Raw genomic sequence first — 22654 nt, 5'->3', positions numbered from 1 at the left:
CTTTTTCAGTTGTGAATGAAGTGAACTGAAGAAGCTTCTTGCATGAGAAGCAAAATGCCTTCAAGCAAAAACAAAGAAAGTCCAGTGCTTTTTGAGAAAACATCTTTGGGTCCCCTTAGCTTCCATTTCAGCAAAGTAAAAGGTAAACTAATTTAATTGGCTTCTGTTAATTGGGCTGAACCAATGAAGCCTAAACATATTGTCTTGTTAGGCAGGCAAGGTGGTCACGGAATGTGAGACATATTCTAGTGGCAAGATTGAGGCTATCTAGAATTGTAGAGTCAGATGAATGTTAAATTGTTAGAATATTGGCTGTTGTGGGGTGTGGCTCTAGGACAGGGGTCTTCAAACTTAGCCCTTTTATGACTTGTGGACTTCAAGTCCCAGAATTCCTCAGCCAGGCACCCTGGCTGAGGAATTCTGGGACTTGAAGTCCACAAGTCATAAAAGGGTCAAGTTTGCAGACCCCTGCTCTAGGAAAACTCGGAGCAGTCAGCAGTCAGCGCTGTCAGCTTGTCGCCTCTGCCAACTCACTGCCAAGTCAACACAGGACATTTCCACACAGCCAATTCACTGCAGGGACAGCTCACCACAAGTGGCAGGAAGTAGAGCTGGATAGGTGGGCCCCTAGAGTTATGGATGGAGTTTTATATCTCCCATTCCTTTTTAGAATTACTAATACATCCCCAAACTTGAAGATAGGAAAGTTCATGGTTAGGTCAGCATTCCCCAATAGTTTTTGCTCAGGCAACCAGATCTAGCAGACAGGCCATTCATCAGGTCTCTGCTAATAAAAAGGTAAAGGTAAAGGTTCCCCCACACATGCATGCTAGTCGTTTCCAACTCTAGGGGCCAGTGCTCATCTCCGTTTCAAAGCTGAAGAGCCAGCGTTTGTCCGAGGACATCTCTGTGGTCATGTGGCCGGCATGACTAGACACCAAAGGCGCACAGAATGCTGTTACCTTCCCACCGTAGTGGTCCCTATTTTTCTACTTGCATTTTTACATGCTTTCGAACTGCTAGGTTGGCAGAAGCTGGGACGAGTAACAGGCGCTCATTCTGCTACGCGGCACTCGGGATTTGACCCACCAAACTGCCAGCCTTCTGATCGACAAGCTCAGTGTCCTAACCCACTGAGCCACCGCGTCCCTTCTCTGCTATTAAACAAGGTCATTTTGTTGAACCCCAGGGTTATGCCTTTTCAGCAATAGCAGCTGCACGTGAAACAGCATTTCCCTGGAAATCTAGATAATCCTTGATACTCTTTCATTGGGCCAAGTGGCTAGATGAGCCCTCCTGTAATCAATATGAACTTTCTTGATTCATACAATACTGTCAATATGAGTAGGGTTATTCTTTATCGTTGTACACTGGGGTTATACATTGTTGGTTTTTCTCTGTGTTTTTAATCCTTGTAAGCTACCCAGTTGCTGGGGTGATGGATGGCTATGTCAATCACATAAACAAACAAATACTTCCCTTTTAATCCAACAGACAAAAGCTTTATATTACATAGCAAGTATAGCCCATAAAGTTAGAAGACAATCCTAACAGTATTATAAGAAATGACATTGGTTGAAACATAATTTCTCGGGCTGTATCACCTAGCTGTGAAATGGAGATACTGGGAAACAAGATAAGCATTTCATTGTTCCTATTGTAAAGTTCCAAGGATGATATATTGAACAGAAATTCCATCATATTTAATTTAAAGTTATTCAGTAAAATGCCACATGAAAGGATCTACTCAGGACAGCAGCACAATGTGCTTTCCCATATCAGATGTATTATCTAAGGGCTGCAAAGCAGTGTGCCAAGATAAATTACACCTGGCACTATACTGCCATCAGAGGTAGATAGCTATTTTGATTTAAACTCAGGACAGGATGAGCTGGAGGCAGGAGCAGCCCAAGGATATGACTGTAACATTTCAGCATTTGGAACTGCAGATTTCATCTGACTAACCTTATTATTGATATTTCATCCTTCTTAATCAGATAGCTATTCTGGATTTTAATTTCTTTCTGCAAAGTCTTGACTGAAACTGGCAAAGACCCCTGACTGGAAACTGCAGAAATTCTGGGGAGGAGGAAAGCCTATGGGACTGACCTCATATTTTACAGACTTTCAGGACAGCAAGCAATAAAATTGCTATTTGATGAAAACCACAACTTTGTCTTAAATGAAAAATATTCAACCCGTTCCTACAAAAGACACAGCTCAATACATCAGTTTTGCTGCAATTTTTTTTCCAGAAAACATTAATTTAGCTTGCTTTGTCAAACAAAGTTTTTATCAATAATTGCCTCATCCTTTTTGGTGTATTGTTTTTCCATCCAAATGACTTTTTTTTTCCATTTGGCATGCTAGGATGATGGGGATTTCATGACTCTTCATATTTACCAGGTAACATCAAGGAGGGCTTCATTTGCAAGGGCATTGCTATATGAGCTTGATTCTTCTTCACAAAGTTAAAGATACTTCAATACACGAATTATCTTTTCCAGAATATGCGAAAGCAGCAATTAGCATACAAAAATGTAATGAAAGCAATATAATCTTGACCATATTGAAAAAAATATGGAGGCGTTAGCAGGCTATGGTTAAAAAAATCAAAATGGTGATGAAGACATCTTTGTAATCAAGGTTCTGCTTGGCTTGATTGCACCATTGTGGTGACTTTTTTGAACATCTCTAAAGAGATTCTTGGAAACATATTTGAAGTTACACCAAAGGTTCTAATAAACAAGAAGCATGTAGGGCACTGGTAAATAGGTTTTCGTGGTATCTGTAGCAAGAAAAGAAATTGAAACGGCAGCCGCAGCAATGTGGTTGAAGCTCTGTCTGTAGGGAGAAGGTAGGGATTTGATTACATTGCCACAACCATCTTGAGGTATTTTTTTTAAAGTGTAACTTGTAAATATTCTTGAACTGTTGACAAGGTTTAAACCAAAGAAAATGTTTTTTTCACATTTGATGGGAATGCAATATAAAAGTTACAGCTTCAGAGAAGAGATTTTGGTGAGCTTAGTGATGGATAACTGAACAACGGTAATATACCAAAAGAAAGGTGGTGAGATCAGATTGCTCCAGAGGCAAGCAAAAAGGGGGTGCTGCCAAAGACCACCAGGAGGTTATCTGAAGAGGGAGTGGTAGCTGTGGTTTGGGTCATTGCTGCCAGAAATCAGTTGTTTGGCAATTGGCGGTGTAGTGATGGAGATGGAACCAGTGATATTTCTGTGCCTTGTGCGCAAAGCAGTAAGTAGAGCCATCCACATGTCAAATATGCTAAATACACCATTGGTAAACAAAAGTTTTCTCCATACTTAGATTTACTACCTGTATTTGAGGATCAGAACAAAAATTGCAAAGTAAAAAAAACTAACCAATTTCTATTTTTCAAAGACAAATTATTTCCAAATAGTGGGATAATCTAGATGATATCTTGATGCATATGATATGATAAGATCTGCTCCAGCATTGCTCCAGCATTGCTGGACAAAGTTTCTGATAAAATCCATTGCTTTACAATTCAAAGTGGCAAATCATTATTTATAAGACATAAGCATCCATATAAGAGACTCTAATAAATTTATGCTGTCATAATTGAGTTAAAAACCCATACTAATTAAAGAAAACATACATGTAAACTTTAAATATAATTAATAATATTGAAAGAGAAATGTTAAATTTTTGACCCCGTTCCTTGCAGAGCGCTGTTGAGTTCATGTAGTCTCATTATTATGTGTGTCAGACTTCAGTTAATCTCTGTTAACATAATCCAAATAGCTAAGCATCAAAATGGGATTTCAAAAGGAAAGACTGGGCCAAGGTTCTAATTTGAACATTAACAAGGGGATTTTTGAATTGTAATAAATAAATTGGGCATTAAATTGATCTGAAAAGTTTATTTTGAATTTGAGTATAGTCCTTCATCAAATAGGCGAATCCAAGATGATTCACAATAGTAGACAGGTAGTCTCGACTTACAACAGTTCGTTTAATGACCATCCAAAGTTACAATGGCATGGACCATATGACCATTTTTCAGTTACGACTGTTGAAGCATCCCCATGATCCTGTGATCAAAATTCAGATGCTTGGCAACTGGTTCACATTGACGACTGTTGCTGTGTTCCAGGGTCTTCTGATCACCTTTTATGACCTTCGGACAAGCAAAGACCACGAGGAATCCAGATTCACTTAACAATTGGGTAACTAACTTATCAACTGCAGTGATTCACTTAACAACCTCGGCAAGAAAGGTCATAAAATGGGGCAAAACTCACAAACAAATCCCTCACTTAACAGAATTTAGGGGCTCAATTAGAAGGTGAGAATGAAGCATGCCCAAAGCCTGTCCCTTTTGCATCCAAGCGATGTGTGCTAAATACTCCAAGTGAGCCTTTTTGCTTACCATCCTAACTTTTTCAACTCCACCTCCCACAGGTGGAGTGGTGGTAGTCTTGCCACTGCTCTGCTACCAATGCATTTCTGACCTAAATGCTGGTATATCTGTTTAATTCTTGTATGGGGAAAAATATAGTAATTTGGCTGACCTATGACGTGTTGTCTGATGCCTCTGGGTAATGTTTTGCAGCTGATATATTGCCCTTTGCTTTGTTGTAATTGCAACTGACAAATTATCTTTAAATCTATGGTTTTCAGCACACAACCCACAGATGTTACTTGCTATTTCCACTATACAAGAAATTTCCTCCACAGCCCACAGAATTATAGATCTCTCAAACACAGTGGTTACGCTTGCCATTTTTTTTCAGCAGTAATTATTATAGAAAATGCCATGTTACTGTTACCGGTAGGTCGTTTTCTCTCATTTATATTTTAAAAATGATTTTCATTCCATTAAAATATCCAACAAGGGTAACCTGAAATTTAGAAGATGGTTCATACTACATGTACAACTGTTATCAAGGACGCATTATCTTCCAAAGGAATCTATTCACATAATCAACTGGGACTGGTAAACATTAATTGGTGAATTAGTAGGAGGTACTAAACATGTTCTAAACTTCCTGTAAAAAGATATTTGATTGTATTAAGAAATAAAGAAAACAAACTCTTATTTAAAATAAGTAGTATGACATAAATTCTCTGGTACTCTATTGTAGCAAAAATTTACATCTCAGGCACCAATTTCTACACAGTCCCAAATAAACATCACCAACATTTGTGGTCTTACCTATATTTTCTTATAAAACTGTTTCTTAAAACAACTATACCTTATTTTGAACTTTCACTTCAGTGTTTATTTTTTTTATTTATTTATTTTAATTCCATTTATATCCCGCCCTTCTCCGAAGACTCAGGGCGGCTTACAAGCTTAGCAGTTTGATTGTTTGATTGTGGGACTATGATTAAGTAGAAATTATTAGATGTAGCAGTCAAATCACTATCAATCAAGGCAGCAAGCAAGAAATTAAGCATTTAGAAAATGGTTTTTCTTTTAGCCTTTCTTTTCAGTGAAGTACCTTTGTATCTGTTATTCTTTGAAAAAAATGGTAAAACAAATGAAGTATTTGAAAATGATCTAAATTCTATCTTAATGAAGTTAAAAGACATACAGATTTTGGAAGTGATGCTTATTGTGTTAGAAAATAAGGATAAAAATAATAATTTTAAAATATTATTGATGTAATGCAAGGCATTCAATGGTGTGACGTTGGAAGACAAAACGTGGTTGGATGAAGAGAACTTCCCATCTTCCAGGAGAAGAAAGCAGTAAAAAATGAAGGATCAGCATGGTCAAACTATCTTGCTGGTTTTTTAACTTTTTTTTTTAAAGCAACCTATGTAACAGGCTAAACATGCATTAATATATTTTACATCTCAGACTTTTTTCCTGCCATAATTTGTTCATCCTCAAATTCCTCTAGAAACATTTGACTATTGCTGATGTCTCCATAGATCTCCCGCACCCATTCTTATATCTCAAAACTGGGTCATTGCCCTAAAGAGACAACACTTCTTTCCACATTCACATTATTAAAACATATTTATTAATACAAGCTCAAACACTGCAAAAAAATATATATTCACATAATTACAATTTACATAATTAAAATTAGCTACTTCATTACATTCTTACATCTATCTGTAATATCATAATGCTAGAACAGAATTTCCACGGAAACATTTACTGAACGTTCTTCAGATTGACCTATTCCACTATTAAGTCAAAAACTGTGCAAATTTCCCTTTTCTGGGTAGATAATCCAATACAAGGGATTTAATGTTTAATATGCCATTTTAGTTCTCATGCTTTTTGGAGAAGTCAGTCCAACTGATGTGTCCTTTGTTAACATGGTGTCTGTTAACTGCTGAGAAGCTGTACAAGCGTTTCCAGGCACTTTATGTGATACGTTTCCTCTCGACTTTCTTGTGGCTGTTGAAGACCTAAAAGGGAAATACATTAACTTTTAAAATAACAGATGTCTCAATTGAAAATAGAAATAAGAGCCAAGCCTCTTACACTGTCACATTGTTGTGAATAGTTACCGTTCTGATATTCCATTATTTAGTCATATTAAATTAAAATACATTTTTTTCATCAAAATCAGGCAGCTGAGTTTGAACCAGATCTAGGAATGCCTACACTGACTAGCAATGCCTCTCCAGAGTTTCTAACATTGGTTTTCCCTAGTCCTATCTGGTTATGCTAAACTTCAAACCGAGGCACCACACCATTCTGCAGGCCTTTCTTGATTATTCAATATATTTAGACAATGTTATATTACATAGTACATAAATGGTACAGGTAAAGGTTCCCCCGCACATGCGTGCTAGTCGTTTCCAACTCTAGGGGCTGGTGCTCATCTCCGTTTCAAAGCTGAAGAGCCAGCGCTTGTCCGAGGACGTCTCCGTGGTCATGTGGCCGGCATGACTAGACGTCAAAGGCGCACAGAACGCTGTTACCTTCCCACCGTAGTGGTCCCTATTTTTCTACTTGCATTTTTACGTGCTTTCGAACTGCTAGGTTAGCAGAAGCTGGGACGAGTAACAGGCGCTCACTCTGTTACGCGGCACTCGGGATTCGACCTGCCAAACTGCCGACCTTCTGATTGACAAGCTCAGCATCCTAACCCACTGAGCCACCACGTCCCTACATAGTACATAGAGCCTTACAAATCTATTTGAATGGGTGAGGAACACACTGGTCTTTAACCAAACAATGTCTCATTTGATATTTCCTTCTATCATTTAGAACAGGGGTGTCCAGGTTTGGCAACTTTAAGACCTGTGGACTTCAATTCCCAGAGCTGGCTGGGGAATTCTGGGACTTGAAGCCCACAAGTTTTTAAAGTTGCCAAGATTGGATGCCTCTGATTTAGAGCATATTGTTTCTAAACATGCAGATTTTGTTGTACATAGAATGGTTCGTGTTTGAAATTTATTTGTTCTAGAACAGAAGTACTTTTGGCTATCCCAGCAACTGAACATCCCATTACTTGTTCATAGTTTGCCAACTCCCTGAGTCTTCGGAGAAGGGCGGGATATAAATGGAATTAAAATAAAAATAAAAATTAAACTCTTAACTCACTACGGATTTCTATTATATTATACATTTAGTATATGAAACAGGGCACAAATTAACATTTTTAAAAAGTGTTTATTTTTTATAGAAAGGATTTAACACATGCTTAATTCTTACATTTTTTTTAAAAAAAATTGGCAATTATCCTATTCCTAGAATTAAGCTTCTCTATGCATGGAAATTCTATTTTCTTCCTTGCACAGGCATTAAATTGAGTTTGTGTGCACAAGCTTCTGTACATCTCATTATGATTTAATAAGAGTACTGCTTGTGCTAATTATATCAGTTATTCTTTTGCTTCACTATATAGTTGTTTCACTTTGTAACTAGCTTGGATGTAAATCAAGATAATCCACAATTGGTTCTCTAGAGAAGGCTATACAAGCTGGCTTGTGAAATAATTATCTTGATATCTTATTTTTTTTCTTTTACTGAAATGTTTTATGACTGAATCAAGAAAGAGATGTGAAAATAAATCAAGAGTGTCTCAGAAGATGAAATACTTCTAAAGCATATACACCAACCAAATCATAATGTTCAAGAATATCCATGGGAAACATTACAGATTTCTCTCAATATAAAATACAATGTGCTCATGAGACACCTATTTTTTTGTTTTGTTTTTTTAATTATAGACTATATTTCTCTAAATGTTTAGTCAATATATTGTAAAGAAAAATCTCATTAAACTATGAAAACATCTGTAATATTCAGCTCCTCAAGTACAATTTAACATTTTTTTTCATGAAAAACTTGGGGGGAAAGCTTAATTGGCTCTTTATCTAGTGAATTATCCAAAATTACTTTCCAGCTGTGCTGATATTAGCCTGGCAATTTCCTTTATTTTTATTGTCTGCCAGATAGGATCCTTACCCACTGGCAAGAGCCAGGAAGCAACCATTTTTTGTTGTTATTGTACTTGAATAATAAGTGCAGCTGGATAATCATGATGCCTATCGCTAATAAGTGCATTCCACCTACAATTTTCATTTTATTACTAACTTAGAAGAATTGCGAAATTTATAGCTAAAACCTTGGGCCTAATGATTGGACTTCCTTGCTTATTCCCATCCCACTAACATCTTGCCTGTAGGACATTCTAGTGCCATTTTCCCCAAAACGTAATTTCCAAATCATATGTATTTCTCTCTATCCCTCTATCCAAGCAAATAGACTTTTAAAAAGTAATATCCAGAACTCATAAAACTTTTTAGAAAGTTGCCTTTTCCTTTGAGAATATCTCCCTGCCTATCTGACCCCCTCCCCCCCATGAATTTGCAGTGTTGTATTCTTGGGCAAAGTTAAAAATTAAACACATATTCGCATATCGAATGCTATTTATTTAAGATGGAAACCAAACTTGTTAATAACATACATTTCTTTCCTGACATAAAAGCTTCATCCACCCTTCTTTTTATTGATGGATTCTTCAAAGTCACTTTTGCCTGTAGCACAAAAAAAGAAGAAGAATTCAATGTTTGTTAATTCCCCCTGCGTTGATGCTTTTCAAATCATTTCTTCGTTTTACTCCTTCCTTGGCAGCAGGCCATGAAGCTATGACATTCAGAAAAACTTAAGAATGCAAAACATGAAGGTACTTCTGTGAATTGTTTGATTGGTGGGGGGGGGGGTAGAGCAGGAGGAAAAAAAACAGTTTCTGTGAAATAACACAATAAAAATAAGCTTTTTTTTCAAAGATAGCTGTTTGCAATGCTCAGCATAACAGAATGTTCCCTATTGAATATGAGCCTGCATTATAATCAGCCTAAAATTCCAGAACAAGCATAGGCTATTTTTTTATATATAGTAACAAACACTGTGTTTTAAAGATAGTCTTATGCTGTGTTATACCCATTTTAATTTGCTGAATGAAAGTATAATGCAGAAACTTAGCGCAAAGGAAAAGCGTTTTTATGAGATGGAAAAGAAAAATATATGGTTTAATCAGACTCATTCTAATGATCATTTACATTCATAACAATGGTAAGAGTTTCATATTCAGAACAGGAATGTAGGAATAAGAAAAATGAATACGGAAGGAGATTGCTATCATACTCTGATGCAGTGTTTTTTTAACCTTGGCCACCTGAAGATGTGTGAACTTCAACTCCCAGAATACCGCAGCCAGCATTGCTGGCTGCGGAATTCTGGGAATTGAAGTCCACACATCTTCAAGCTGTCAAGGTTGAGAAGCACTGCTCTAGTGTAAACCAGACAAAGTCGAGCCTGGACTTTGACATTCAGTAATGAGAAATGGTTGTAGAAAGTGTGAGAAATACAATAGCAAAGCTGCAGAATAGGCTAGACCTCTTATCACCTATTAAAGCCTTGATGGAGCTTTAATTATCTCGAACCCACAGCCATAATCTTATTGTTATGCAATAAGTAATTTTAAGGGACTAGTGACCTGTGCTTTTTCCATCTTGAATGCCAGAGAAGACTGTGACGCTTGGGTGTTTTTTTTTCTTTTTGAGGTGTGGTGTGTAACAGAATATTGGCAGTCTTCTTTTTTTTTGGAAGAAATTGCTGAAGAAGAGACAGCAGAGTTAGAAATTCCTTAAGAGAGAATGAATGGAAAACAGACCAAGGGGGGTTGGGGGAAAAAAGACTTGAAATTCTTGGAAGAAAAGAGCAGCTTATTGGCCAGATCTACATTCAGGGAAAGATGATGTGCTTTCATGGATTACATAAAAAAAATCAATTTCTGTGACCTTTTTATAATAAACATTTGAACCCAGCAAATATAAATACAAAGAGAGAGAGAAAGAGACTAATTTTCTTTTTTTTTAAATTCAGTTTACTTATACTGAAGAACCAAAATAATTTTCAAAGATTTTAAATAGTATGTTCTTGACTGACTGCAGCACTGTCTTAGATTAGTCAAGAGGTGAGAAAGGGCTAATAGCAGATACATGACATCATCAATTCCTGATGTATTAAGCGGAATTTTCAGATGACACCAAGCTGGCAGGAATCGCCAACACTCCAGAAGATAAGCTTAAAATACAGAAGGATCTTGATAGACTTGAACACTGGGCCCTATCTAACAAAATGAAATTCAATGGTAAAAAAGTAAGGTTCTACACTTAGGCAAGAAAAACCAAATGTACAGGTATAGTATAAGGGGGGTACCTGGCTCAATAATAGTAATTCTGAGAGGGATCTTGGAGTCCTAATGGACAATCACTTAAATAAGAGCTAGCAGTGTGCTGCAGTTGCCAAAAATGCCAACACAGTCCTAGGCTGCATTAACTGAGAGAGAGACTCAAGATCACATAACATGTTAATACCACTTTATAGCACCTTGGTAAGGCCACACTTGGAATACTGCATCCAGTTTTGATTGCCACAATATAAAAAAGATGTTCAAACTCTAGGACGAGTACAGAGAAGACCAACAAAGATGATTAGGTGACTGGAGGCTAAAACATATGAAGAACGGTTGTTGGAATTGGATATGTCTCGTTTAATGAAAGGAAGGACCAGGGGTGACAAGACAGCAGTGTTCCAATATCTCAGGGGTTGCCACAAAGAAGAGGGAGTCAAGCTATTCTCCAAAGCACCTGAAGGCAGAACAAGAAGCAATGGATCGAAACTAACCAAAGAGAGAAGCAACCTAGAACTAAGGAGAAATTTCCTGATAGAACAATTAATCAGTGGAACAACCTGCCTCCAGAAGTTGTGAGCGCTTCGACCCTGGAAGTTTTTAAGAAGAGATTGAACAACCATTTATCTGAAATGGTATAGGGTTTCCTGACTGGGCAGGGGGTTGGACTAGAAGACCTCTAAGGTCCTTTCCAACACTGTTATTCTGTTATCATATGCATATGATGTATGCTGCAATTTATGCACTTGTTTCGGATGTTGGGGTGTGAGTACACACATAACAGGGTATTTCTGTCATATCATCATCACATGTGTGTCATCATTTCAACCCTGCAGTTTGCTACAGATGCCACTGGACCATTCCAACTCTTACATTCTTTGATTTTGTCAAGGATTTCACAATTATATTCAATGGCAATCAGCTTTACTACTGATCATGTTATGAAAATGTAGGCTAGGTGGAAGTGTGCTTATATATGTACAGAGACTCATGTATTTGTGTATGTATTATTATACACATGCGAACTAAGAGATTAGTGCCTAATTGAAAATTGCAGTACTTCTGTATGCACACATCAGAAATAGAATCCGCAAGCCTTTAAAATACTAACCTTCTGATAATTGTGAAGCAAAGCCCAAATTGCAGATGCTCCTATTCTCTGAGCTGCAGGGCTATTACCTTCCAGACAGGCAGATAGCAATGCAACAGCTTTATCTAGGAGGAAGACAAAAGACCGCACATGTATCTATCTAAAGGCTATTATACCACAGTTCCAATTTCTCCAATGCATTCTTGTGAGTAATTTCCCACTTCCTGTGATATATATTACATTTATATAAGTCACAACAAATTTCATTTCAAGTAACTTCTATACAATAGCTTCTTCTGTTGTAGTGGTATTAAAAAAAGACAGTTCACAGTGATCCTGACGGGAAGGAGAAAAGGTGATATGGAACACACAGGGGTGTGTGTATGCAGCATCAGTTGGCAGCTTTTCCAGCTTGTTTAAAAAGATGGCCAGAGGTATTCCATGGATCACCTTTCCCCCTTTATATCTAGGCTGCTGCAGATCCCTATTAAAAGTTGTAAAGAATAAGCTTAAATGTAAGAAATAATGCCACGCTTTCAAGACTTAAATTACTGGCTACCTTTTCGTGCTAATTATACTATAAATATTCTATATTGCACATATTCTACATTTACTATTACATTTATTATATATTCAGACACTGATAAGTATTATCTGTTCTCACTATTAAAAAAAATCCTATAATTCTGCTTTCATGCAAGCTTTGTGATTGTGCCTCCAAAAATTACCTTCTATCGCACTATTATTTTGTTCAGAACATCAATTAGACTGTCCTTCAGTATAGCTATCTTTAAAAAAGATTTTGTAACTGGATAATAAAATCTTTCCTTTCTTGGCCAGCACTTTACATTTTCCTATCCGCTGTCTTTATTTATAGGTCTTTCTTTCCTCCTTCTCACCTTCAACATATGTTCAGTGATGAAGAGGACACCTTGCTAAAAATCTTGTGTAATAGTCTACCACAGGGATGTCAAACTCAATTTCATTGAGGACCGCATCAGCATTGTGGTTGCCCTCAGGGGGCCGGGTGGGCGTGGCCAGGGTGGGCGTGGCCTACTGGGTGGGTGTGGCTAGAGTGTGTATGGCCTACTGGGTGGGCGTGGCCAGCTCTACATCGTTCGCATCAACGGTGCCTATGGGGGCCTGGGCAGGAGTGGGACAGATCTGAGGGTCTCTGGCAGGAGGAGGGTCTCTGGGCCAGGGCCAAGGCAGTGGGGGCCGTTCCCTCACTGATTCCAGGATGGCTTTGTGAGCCACATGAAACCACTTTGCAGGCTGGATCCGGCCCCCGGGCCTTCTGTTTGACATGTCTGGTCTACCAGAATAGTTGGGCAAAGAAAATCTAGGATTCCCTGATCCTAAAACTGGATCTTATCTGAATTATGAACAAGTGTTTATAAGTATATGTGGGGTTTTCTACTGTAGCATTGTAGTTCTAAGCCTGAAATTATATAGTAAGCTCTAGCTCCACCTTTTCTCAACCCAATAATTTGGATAGTTGTCATCTCATACTGTATGTCTAAAAAGCCTTTAGTTGGGAAGAATGGCTTAAAGCCAGATAATAGGTATTTACCATTTGCCAGTATCTTGGGTTTGTTGGCTGGACTAAAGCAGATATTGTGCAGAATCAGAAGGATCATGTATGGATTGCTTCTGTGTTTATATTTGGCCATCTCTACAAGTTGATCCAAGCCACCATTCAATTTAACAATCATTTGCTGTCCATCTTCTCCAAATGATAAATTCAGTAAGAATTTTATCCAAGCAATAGCCAGCATGCTGAGGCTTTTATTTCCTCCTTTTGGCAATGATAGTGACAAAAAATTCTGTAGAAAATTATTCTAAAGTAGGACAGGAGAAAATGCATGGTTATTAAGAAATTATTTTTCACAATCCATTAACAAAACATGTCAATTCTCACCTCTGGAAATACTGAATAACCAATAAAGGCGAATATTTGTAGCTCAGGATTGAAATAAGGGGTCCTTGGTACTCTCTGAGCTTGGTTGTTTTCTTGCAGAAGTTTCATTACCCAAATTAGAGTTCAACATCAGTTTGGGTAATGAAATGTCTGCAAGAAAACAACCAAACTCGGAGAACACCAAGGACCCCTCAATATTGAATAAGACATTCAACTAGAAATTTTGTTACATTTGAATAGATTAGTTCCCTTTATTCTGAGTTATCCTTCTGACTTGTAACATGTTTTGTTCCCAATGTTGGAGATGAGGAACTTCCGGTGTTCTAGGTGTTGCTAAACTGGAACATCCAACAACCTGGCTAGTTGGTGGCAACGGATATTGGGAACTGTAGTTCAGGAACATCTGAGGAGAACTAAGTCCTCATTTCTGTCTCACACTAGTCAGAACTTCAACTGAAAATCCTGGCCTACACAAAAAGGCCTTAGTCCTTTTATAACTAAGAATATTTTAACAATACTTGAAAATAGATCACTTTTTCCAAGCAATTTAAACGATGCCATTTATAAACTCTGTCTTCAATCACTTTATAGTAATCTGGAAATATAACTAGAATCAGATGGATTATTTATAAAGTTGTATACAAAGCACATTCTGTCACTTTTATTTTAATAATAACTAATACCTATGTGAAAACAAAAAAAAAAGTCAGGTGTCAAAGAATCATACACAGGATGTAAAAACAATTTAAGATTTTTTTCCCTGTAAAATACAGTATTTTTTTTCCTATGCACAATATAACAATTTGTCAGAGAAACATTTAAGTTTAAGAAATACTTTCCGTAAGGGGAGAGACAGCATGGAAACTCCGGTGTGCTACAAGACCTTTGAAGAGCTTGCACAAAGTCTTTAGGAAAAGGAAGTACATTTCTGGAAGATTTTTTTGGCTAGGAAAAGCTGACCACAGGCAAGAGCATTGGGATATATAAAAGCCATCACATATACTCGTGCTGCAAACAAACCCCGTTATAGTTTCTGCAACTGTGCATAAAATTGTTGCCTATTCCTACTACAGAAAAAACTTAACGATACACATAAATGTAGAAGTTCTACATTGCCAGATGCTTCCTGTAGATATTTAAGGCCAGCTATCTTCAGGAATAGATGTGTTCTGAGCCTGTCAGACATGTGAAATTAAACATCCCTTAATTAATTTAAAAGCCTCCAAAAGGAAACTTCCTTCAGATATAAACATGTATCTTAAGCTGCTGTCAGGAAAAGCTATGCAGACAGGCAACTGCTCCATCAAACTACAAGCAATTCTCTGGCCTTTCAATATGTCCTAGCTCTTTCTACTTGGAGCTGCCAAAAGCTGAACCAAGGGATTTCTTGCACACAAGCCATTTGATCAACAACTTTTTCTGCTAGAAAATAAAAAAGCAACCCAAATATTTGTTCCATCTATCAGCTATTCCAAATGCTAGATGGATATAAATGAAATGAAATAGGTTTCCACATAATTTTATTACCCAAGGTTACAGACCAAATATAAAGCAGTTATGAGAGTGGTTGTGCAAAGTTCACTTTCTAACTGCAGGTAGGGTAGGGTAGGGTAGGGTAAGGTAGAGGAAGGAAGGAAGGAAGGAAGGAAGGAAGGAAGGAAGGAAGGAAGGAAGGAAGGAAGGAAGGAAGGAAGGAAGGAAGGAAGGAAGGAATTATCCAAAATAAAAGCACTGGTAGGGAATAATTCAGTCATTTCTGAGTTAGTGATGAAAATATTAATAGTCTGCATTATTATGGAATTCTAAATCTAATTCATTATTTCTAGCAATGGTTGTCGCCTCTTACAGGAAGCTCTTACATTGCTCCTTTCAAGACTAGCAAAGAACCTTTTAATTCTCCCAGCACTGCATCTTTTCAATTTAAAGCACTTAGATGATTTTTCCTTTAAAAAAAACACCTTGTCATGTAATGATTTACTGCTTTACTACTTACATTGCTCATACATCTGTTAACTTGATTTTTAAATACATAGTGCCAGGCTCTCTTTCTGTCTCTCAGACACACACACACACACACACACACACACACAAACGCACTCGCAGTGTTTTGCGGTATTCTATATTGCAAAATATAAATGTAACATCTCAATCAATCCCACACACTCAAAAGCTAGTGCAATTGTCCCCATTCCTTTTCATCAGGGTAGCTTTAACTTTTTAGACAATGTTTCTATCCAAATGGAAAAAGGTGGTGAGAAAAAACAAAGAGTGAGGATCTGCCTTCCCCAGTTGGTGTGCCCAATCTGAGGAGAAGACACACGGCTCTGGGGCTTGATGGTGTCATCTCTTTCCATGGCCAGCCCACTTCCATCAGAGTTAGCAGCTATAACAACAAAACATTAACAACCACTATCTTGTTGGTTCCCCCATGCTCTTTCCTTCCTGATGTCATAATCATAATTATAATCATAATCATAAACTGGGGAAGAGAATTATCTATGGCACGATATTATTTATACCCATACAGAAATCTCTGGTTTGGGTTTTTACAAAAAGAGCAGAGCTCATGCCTTGCACTGGGAGCTTTAAAAATAAAGTGGCAAGCTGGGAACAGACACTGTCTTATTGACAAAGGCCTTTGGGAAAGTTTCTGACATATGTAGGAAGTGACTTTGCCATTCAAGGAAGAATTGCTGCCTCAACACAACCAATCATTTCTGGGGAGAGCTTTAGTCCACAATTTCATTTCAGGATAACCACCCTGTCATGAAGAAAAGAAGCAAAGAACAGAGGAAATATTTCCCCCGCAAAAGGCGCTTCTGACATATGACAAATTATACTGACAATGCATATAATTTATCCCTAAAGCGTAAGTCATGTACAAACAATGCCAAGATGCTTACATTAAACATGCAGGAATGAAAGTTTTGCTGAGCTAAGAAGCAGAAATATTAACTAAAAAACAGAACAGACAAGACAGTTTTTCTGTTACTCTTTTATCGGCCAGTAATCTTGGCTGATAAAAACATGTATTTGGATGTGATAATATCTGCAAGCTTCTTTCACAGAAATCAGTGATGAAAAACTATACATAATAATGCATACTTATATTTATATCTTTAATCAGGAACTACAAGTGAACAAACATTGCAGTAATAATCTCTACAATTGAGAAAATTGAGTATTCAAAGGTAAGAAAGATGATTCATGAAGAATCCATAGATGCAATATCTACATATACTTACATATGAATGCATGTACACACACACATAATTGTGTTCCACGGGCTTTGTGTTTGCTTGCACTATAATTCTTTATTATAAGCCTGTCTTCCATTCACAATTTTCTGTTTGACTCAGATTATCTTAACATCTTCCCTGAGACTGAACAAAACCAAAACCACTTCCTGAATTTTATCAGTATATTCAGAACATTGAATGCTTACCTTCTGAAGGAGACCTTTACAGTCTGGAGATATAACCAGATTTGCCAGAAGATTAAAAGTCATCTGCTGAATGATGCCATTCTCAGACAGAGTTTGGGTTGCTAACTTCATAATGTTATGCATAAGTGAGTTCCCAGCTACAGTTCTTTGGGTTGTCTGGAAAGGGCAGAAGCTGCTACTTGCCACACAAAGAGAAGCACAGCCTTTAAAAATCAAAATATTATTACAGGTAAATATGAGGGGCGGGGGGGGAGAGAACTTTTATATTAAGTGGCCTGCTTGCAGGTAAACAATCTCATTCCATGTTAAAATTACAGTTTTCAAAAACCTTCATTCCACCTTAAAATTATGATTTTAAAAAAACCTTCAAAAAACCCATATAAAAAAAGTATTTTTTCCTCAGGATTAAACTATGGAATTCTTGATGCTCTGTGAGCCTGCATATGTTTCAAGATGTTTCAACTAGGTGATATCATCAGTGCACACTCACATTTTTTTTATATAGTGTGTAATGAAATGTCTGCAAGCAAACAACCAAGCTTAAGAAAGCATCTAAGAACTCAACAAAACTAATATAAACCATTCAATATCACAGAACATACTTTGTTTTATCAACCGTTACAGGAGTACAATGTTGATTAAACAAAGGAATCTTGTTTCAAGCTTTTTCTCATATGAAATCCATTTCTTTCTCATATCCATGTTTACAGGAAATAAATTGTTTATGCATAGTTCAATCCCTTTCATGTGTATTCATTTCTCTCAACCTGCACTATTTTTTTGTTTGTTTTAAAAGTAATCAATTGAGAAAAATCTACAGTTATAAATCATCGGTTCCCTCATTTTAGATTCCATCATTTGCATTTTTCCAAGCAGGATATTCCTTTTGTTTTCTCACCCGCTCTCATCTCTAGCTCTTTCATCTAGCCCTATTCTATCTATAGTCATGTTGGTATTTATCATCTAAATGTACTATTAAGGGGAATGATTCATGATGATTAAAAGATGTGTAGAAATAAGCGCTTTCTTCTTTAAAACATAAAGTGATAGAACTCACTGGCATAACATGATCTATGAAGACACATCCACCAAGGGCTTGATCATTCATCTTCATAAAACAATGCCAAAACATAATATGAATAATTTTACATCATCTAATGATGGAAATCCAGACATTAGAAGCCTATTATGATGCGTTTTAAAGTAATGTGTAATATTTTGAAGAATATGGCATATATTAAGCCATGCAGTAAGACGTGTAATAATCTCTGACATCAGTTTTGGAATGACAAGAAATCAGAATATCTGGCATAAGTTCCTACTTCTTTTAAACCAGCATTTTCATACTTTAACACATTTCTGGATGTTACCAGAAATGTTAAGTAGTGGATATTTGGAGACTTAAAGATGCATGGGAGTTGACTTTTTTTTAGTGATCAGTTTAAAAGATCCAAGCTAGAGAAGAATTTAGGGGTTATAATGCTTGCCTGCTCTTTCAAGTGAAATCATTCAGGTTCAAATTCTGAGTCAAGTGATAGAAAATATGAAAGCTTCTCTACTATTAATGACTTCTCACTGGTGTATTTTTTATACAGGATAGGTATTTGCTGGTAGCTACAAGGAACTTAATTTAGTTTGAGGGAGGAATACATTTGGTTTGCAGGCACAGATTTTAGCCATGGCTATAACCCAAAAATCTACTAGAAGCATTTCCAAGGATTTGATGTGTGTAATGGAACTGATGGAGCTTTTTGTTGGAATATATTACACCACAGTAAAAGCCACTTTTGAATATAGTCTCAGTTTAAAGAGAGTAACTTGTGTTGTGACAAATAGTGCAATGCTGTTGCCTGAAAACAAAAACAAAAACATTCCATGGACATGTACAACCTTGGACATGCAGAAATTATTTAGATTGTCATACAGATATATAATTTAAAATAGAATATAATTTAAACTGAATTCAACTTTTATGAAATTGAGGAAATTAACACTATGTCTATAATGATGCACACATTAACCTTTTCAGTTTTTCTATGCAGAGGAATGAAGGTATTCATAAAGAGTTCCAAAGCTATTTTTAAATACAAACTCATTTGCTTTCCATTATATTTCATCATGCTTTGGATTAAATTTTGTACTCTCGTCTATTACATTTTTTTGTCGATATACTTCCACAAAAGAACTTGCAAAATTTCCTACACCGAACACTGCTAACATGTAATTTCTATTACGAATTACTGTGAATAGTTGAACTAAGATTATTCACATTCTGTAGCTACAGAAGATTCATGAACTATCCACCCACCTTAGCCCCCGATTTATTAAAAAAACAACCTGTACCATAATTAACTAAGGAAAATTATTTTCTTTCAAATGAAATGTTAGTGCAGTCAGATGCTGTCATCAAGTGCCTGCATCTCTCAACAATTGTAGCCATGTAAATATTAAGAAATTTTAACATGCGAACAGTAAATAATTCTTTGTGGTACTTTATGCCAACCTTAATAGAAAAGGAATATATTTGCTAAGAGGGAAAGAATAAATGCATGGAAGAAAAAGTGAATAGTAACTCTTTCTCTCTCACATGTGAACATCTACAGTCAACTGCTTACAGAGGTAGTGAGGCATGAGTGTTCCCATTTCTGTTGGAATACAGAGTCCTCCTTTAGTGACCACAATTGGAACTGACAACTTGGTTGTTAAGCAAAGTGAAACTGCAATCGTGCTACAATCTTCCTTCAGCTTTCCTTTGCTTGACAGACCTGCCCCTAAACCTAACCCTAAATTTTCCATCATCATCATCATCATAACTGCAAATGGTCGCTGCATGAATCAGTTGCTAAACAGGATGAGCTATAATAAAATGGGGGAGGGGGACAGAACTATCATTTGTGTAACACAAGGACCTGAAATAGTGAGTTTTGAAGAACGACTAACTCTAATTACGTTCCTTTCTTTCTTTTCTTTCTTTCTTTCGACTTTAATGGTCACCTGCCACATGCAGCAATGATTGAAGCGTCACTCACCAGAAGGATAGTTTGCAGTATAGACACACAGCAAATGCAATGCTACTTGCATCAAGGAATCATCCATTAGAAGCCAAGGCCACAAAGAATGCAAAATAGAAATGAGATGAGTTCCAAGGGCTGCTGCCTGTCAAATAACGAGAAGATGTTGCAATACTGAAAGAGCTTTTATAAATGTGATTGTGAAGCCAATGCAAAATCTAAGGACTCATTGACCACAGAGGGCTCTTTTCCAACCTCCACATCCTCCAAAAATATGTCAACTTTGATGAACTGACAATTTTGGGAGTTGGAATCTATGTATCTGGAGAGGGTCCAAGTTGGAAAGGTAAAAATAGAGCTGTAAATATTACACCTTAGGAGAAAACATTATTTCCTCTTGTGACATAAAAAGCAATTGTTTAAACTAATGCCTCACAATAAACATAGGAATCCCAATGGCATTCTAATTATTTCACGTAGTTGCACGAATAAAAGTTCAGTTATATTAAAATAAAACAAGGGACCCAACCATCGTTCACATCCTCAACCCTCTGCATATCCCTGAACAGTTATTATGACACAATCTGGAAGATAAATCACAATCTGGAAGATATATAAAATAAGTGTGTCAATTGTTTTTCTTTGCATTTCTAAATAATTCATTTCCATCACCATTGCTACCCAGATGCTAGGCATCTATAAACAGTTGGTTTAGCAGAAAGTGAAAAGAGAAGGTGGTAAGTATATTGTTCCCAATATTGGAAACATCCCTGACAAGACAGACCTTCAGCACATTTTAGCTGAGGGATTAGACATTTCCCTTGTCTCTTACTTTGCAGGATTCATTTCGAAAGAAAGAATTTCTTAGGAGCTGCATGGCAAGTTTTAATTCTCTGCTGAGGCTGTCTTCCTGGTAGAACAAAAAATTGATTTAGATCAATATACAAGCAGAATCTGGTTCATATGACACATACAGTCCTACTTGCTTCTGCAGAACAGCTAGATTCTGTAATAGCTTTATACCATATAGTATCAACCTTGTTAACTCTCAAGACTCTTTTTTCTGTTATGTGTTCAAAATGGAGTATGGTTTATGCAAGTATGTACGTTTTGCCATCATTTTGTATAACGTGGCACTTATGGATGCTGCTGATGTTATTGTATTATTATTGTTATCCTTGGGATGGTTACATTGTTTGGTGATGGTGGGGGTTTTTTTCTTTCGAGAGCGGGCATCCGAATTTCATTTTAATGTGTGCCATTGTGTAAACAGAAAAATGACAATAAAGGTTATCTTAATCCTAAACTTAATCTTAATGAATTTAACCAAGCATGGACAGTCCCAGTATCAAGAAAATAGTATTTGTCTTTCATGGGGGGAAACCTCTTTGAAGTTTAGTGGCCATACAAAACAGAAAGAGACAATTCCATCCTGCATAAAGAAAGATAGATGCTACCCAAGATCTATTTTGGATGTTATATTTTCAACCCGAGCAAATCTACTGGTTGATAATAAAAGAATTTGCTTTCAAAAGAGCATTAAAAAGAAAGGAACTAAAGCAATACAATGAATGGAACAATATAAATACCCTCATTGTAAATGGCTCACCAGAGATCAGCTCTTTCTATTGACATAATTATACAAGTACATATTAAGATAAAGACTTTTCTAATTACACCAAATTTAAAATTAAAATATTGAATACCATCTACAAAGACTGGTTGACATAACACGATCGCATATCCATCCAACTAGGATTCATCATTTCTCTTTGAACAAAGGCTACAAAATAACTGATTAAAATGTACACAGAGGCAGATTGGGTGGAATGGTATTCTAATCATTTCACGTGGTTGCATGTACCAGTTGAGAAATGTTAATTAGCAAGTTATGTTTTAAAGGGAATCAGAAGATATTCAGTTAAAATAATAACTACTCTCACCCACTTATCTACCCCCTTTTTCAATAAGAGCCTATTTATTGACAGATATACTTTGTAATAAGCATCTTATATGTCGATTTAGACAGTCATATAATCAATATGAGAATTCTGAAAGTGAGGTGTGCAAGATTTTAATATATGCCCTTAAGATAAGTGATTTCCTCCATCCCTCTTCTTTTCCCTCTGAAGCTGGATACTTGATACTGTGTAAGATTTAGGAAAATAAAACACTATGTAAATATTTCCAGCCAGCCCTTGATTGCTGATACAATATAATATAAAGCAGGGGGAGAGGCTGCTTAACTTTTCCATGCCTGACAATGCCCTCCAGGCAGATTCTGTGCTTTTTCCACTTATTTTCAAGCCTACCTTAGAAGGCCACCTAGGTGAAGTAGTAGGTAAGATTATAAGCATCTTCTGTACCATCTGTTATTTCTGTTTTTCAAAGCATTTGCCCCACAATGTAACAATGTAACCTTTGGTACTTGATACTCAGAATCAAATGCAAGCTTGAACATGCACTCTTTTGAAAATAAAACATTTGAAATCAAGGTATCATATCTGGGTAATGCTACAAGATGAG

At 36.7% G+C, this 22654-nt stretch overlaps 1 protein-coding gene across 1 annotated transcript in view; it reads right to left on the bottom strand.

Annotated features, from left to right (window-relative positions):
- Nucleotides 1-5997: 5997 nt before the first annotated feature.
- RTTN (rotatin) overlaps nt 5998-22654 on the bottom strand; it is a 104355-nt gene continuing 87698 nt past the window's right edge. Inside the window, exons 43-49 of the mRNA XM_081324423.1 lie at nt 20961-21038; nt 20147-20273; nt 17118-17320; nt 13325-13592; nt 11773-11876; nt 8931-9000; nt 5998-6417 (exon numbers count right to left, since the gene is read on the bottom strand). Coding sequence (XP_081180549.1) covers nt 6335-6417; nt 8931-9000; nt 11773-11876; nt 13325-13592; nt 17118-17320; nt 20147-20273; nt 20961-21038 — 933 coding nt within the window. The 3' untranslated portion in view covers nt 5998-6334. The remainder of the gene's footprint in view (nt 6418-8930; nt 9001-11772; nt 11877-13324; nt 13593-17117; nt 17321-20146; nt 20274-20960; nt 21039-22654) is intronic.

The sequence above is a fragment of the Vipera berus genome (genome assembly GCF_964194415.1).
Source record: "Vipera berus genome assembly, chromosome: 3".
Classification (NCBI taxonomy): Eukaryota; Metazoa; Chordata; class Lepidosauria; order Squamata; family Viperidae; genus Vipera; species Vipera berus.
This window is presented reverse-complemented; position numbering and strand designations above follow the sequence as displayed.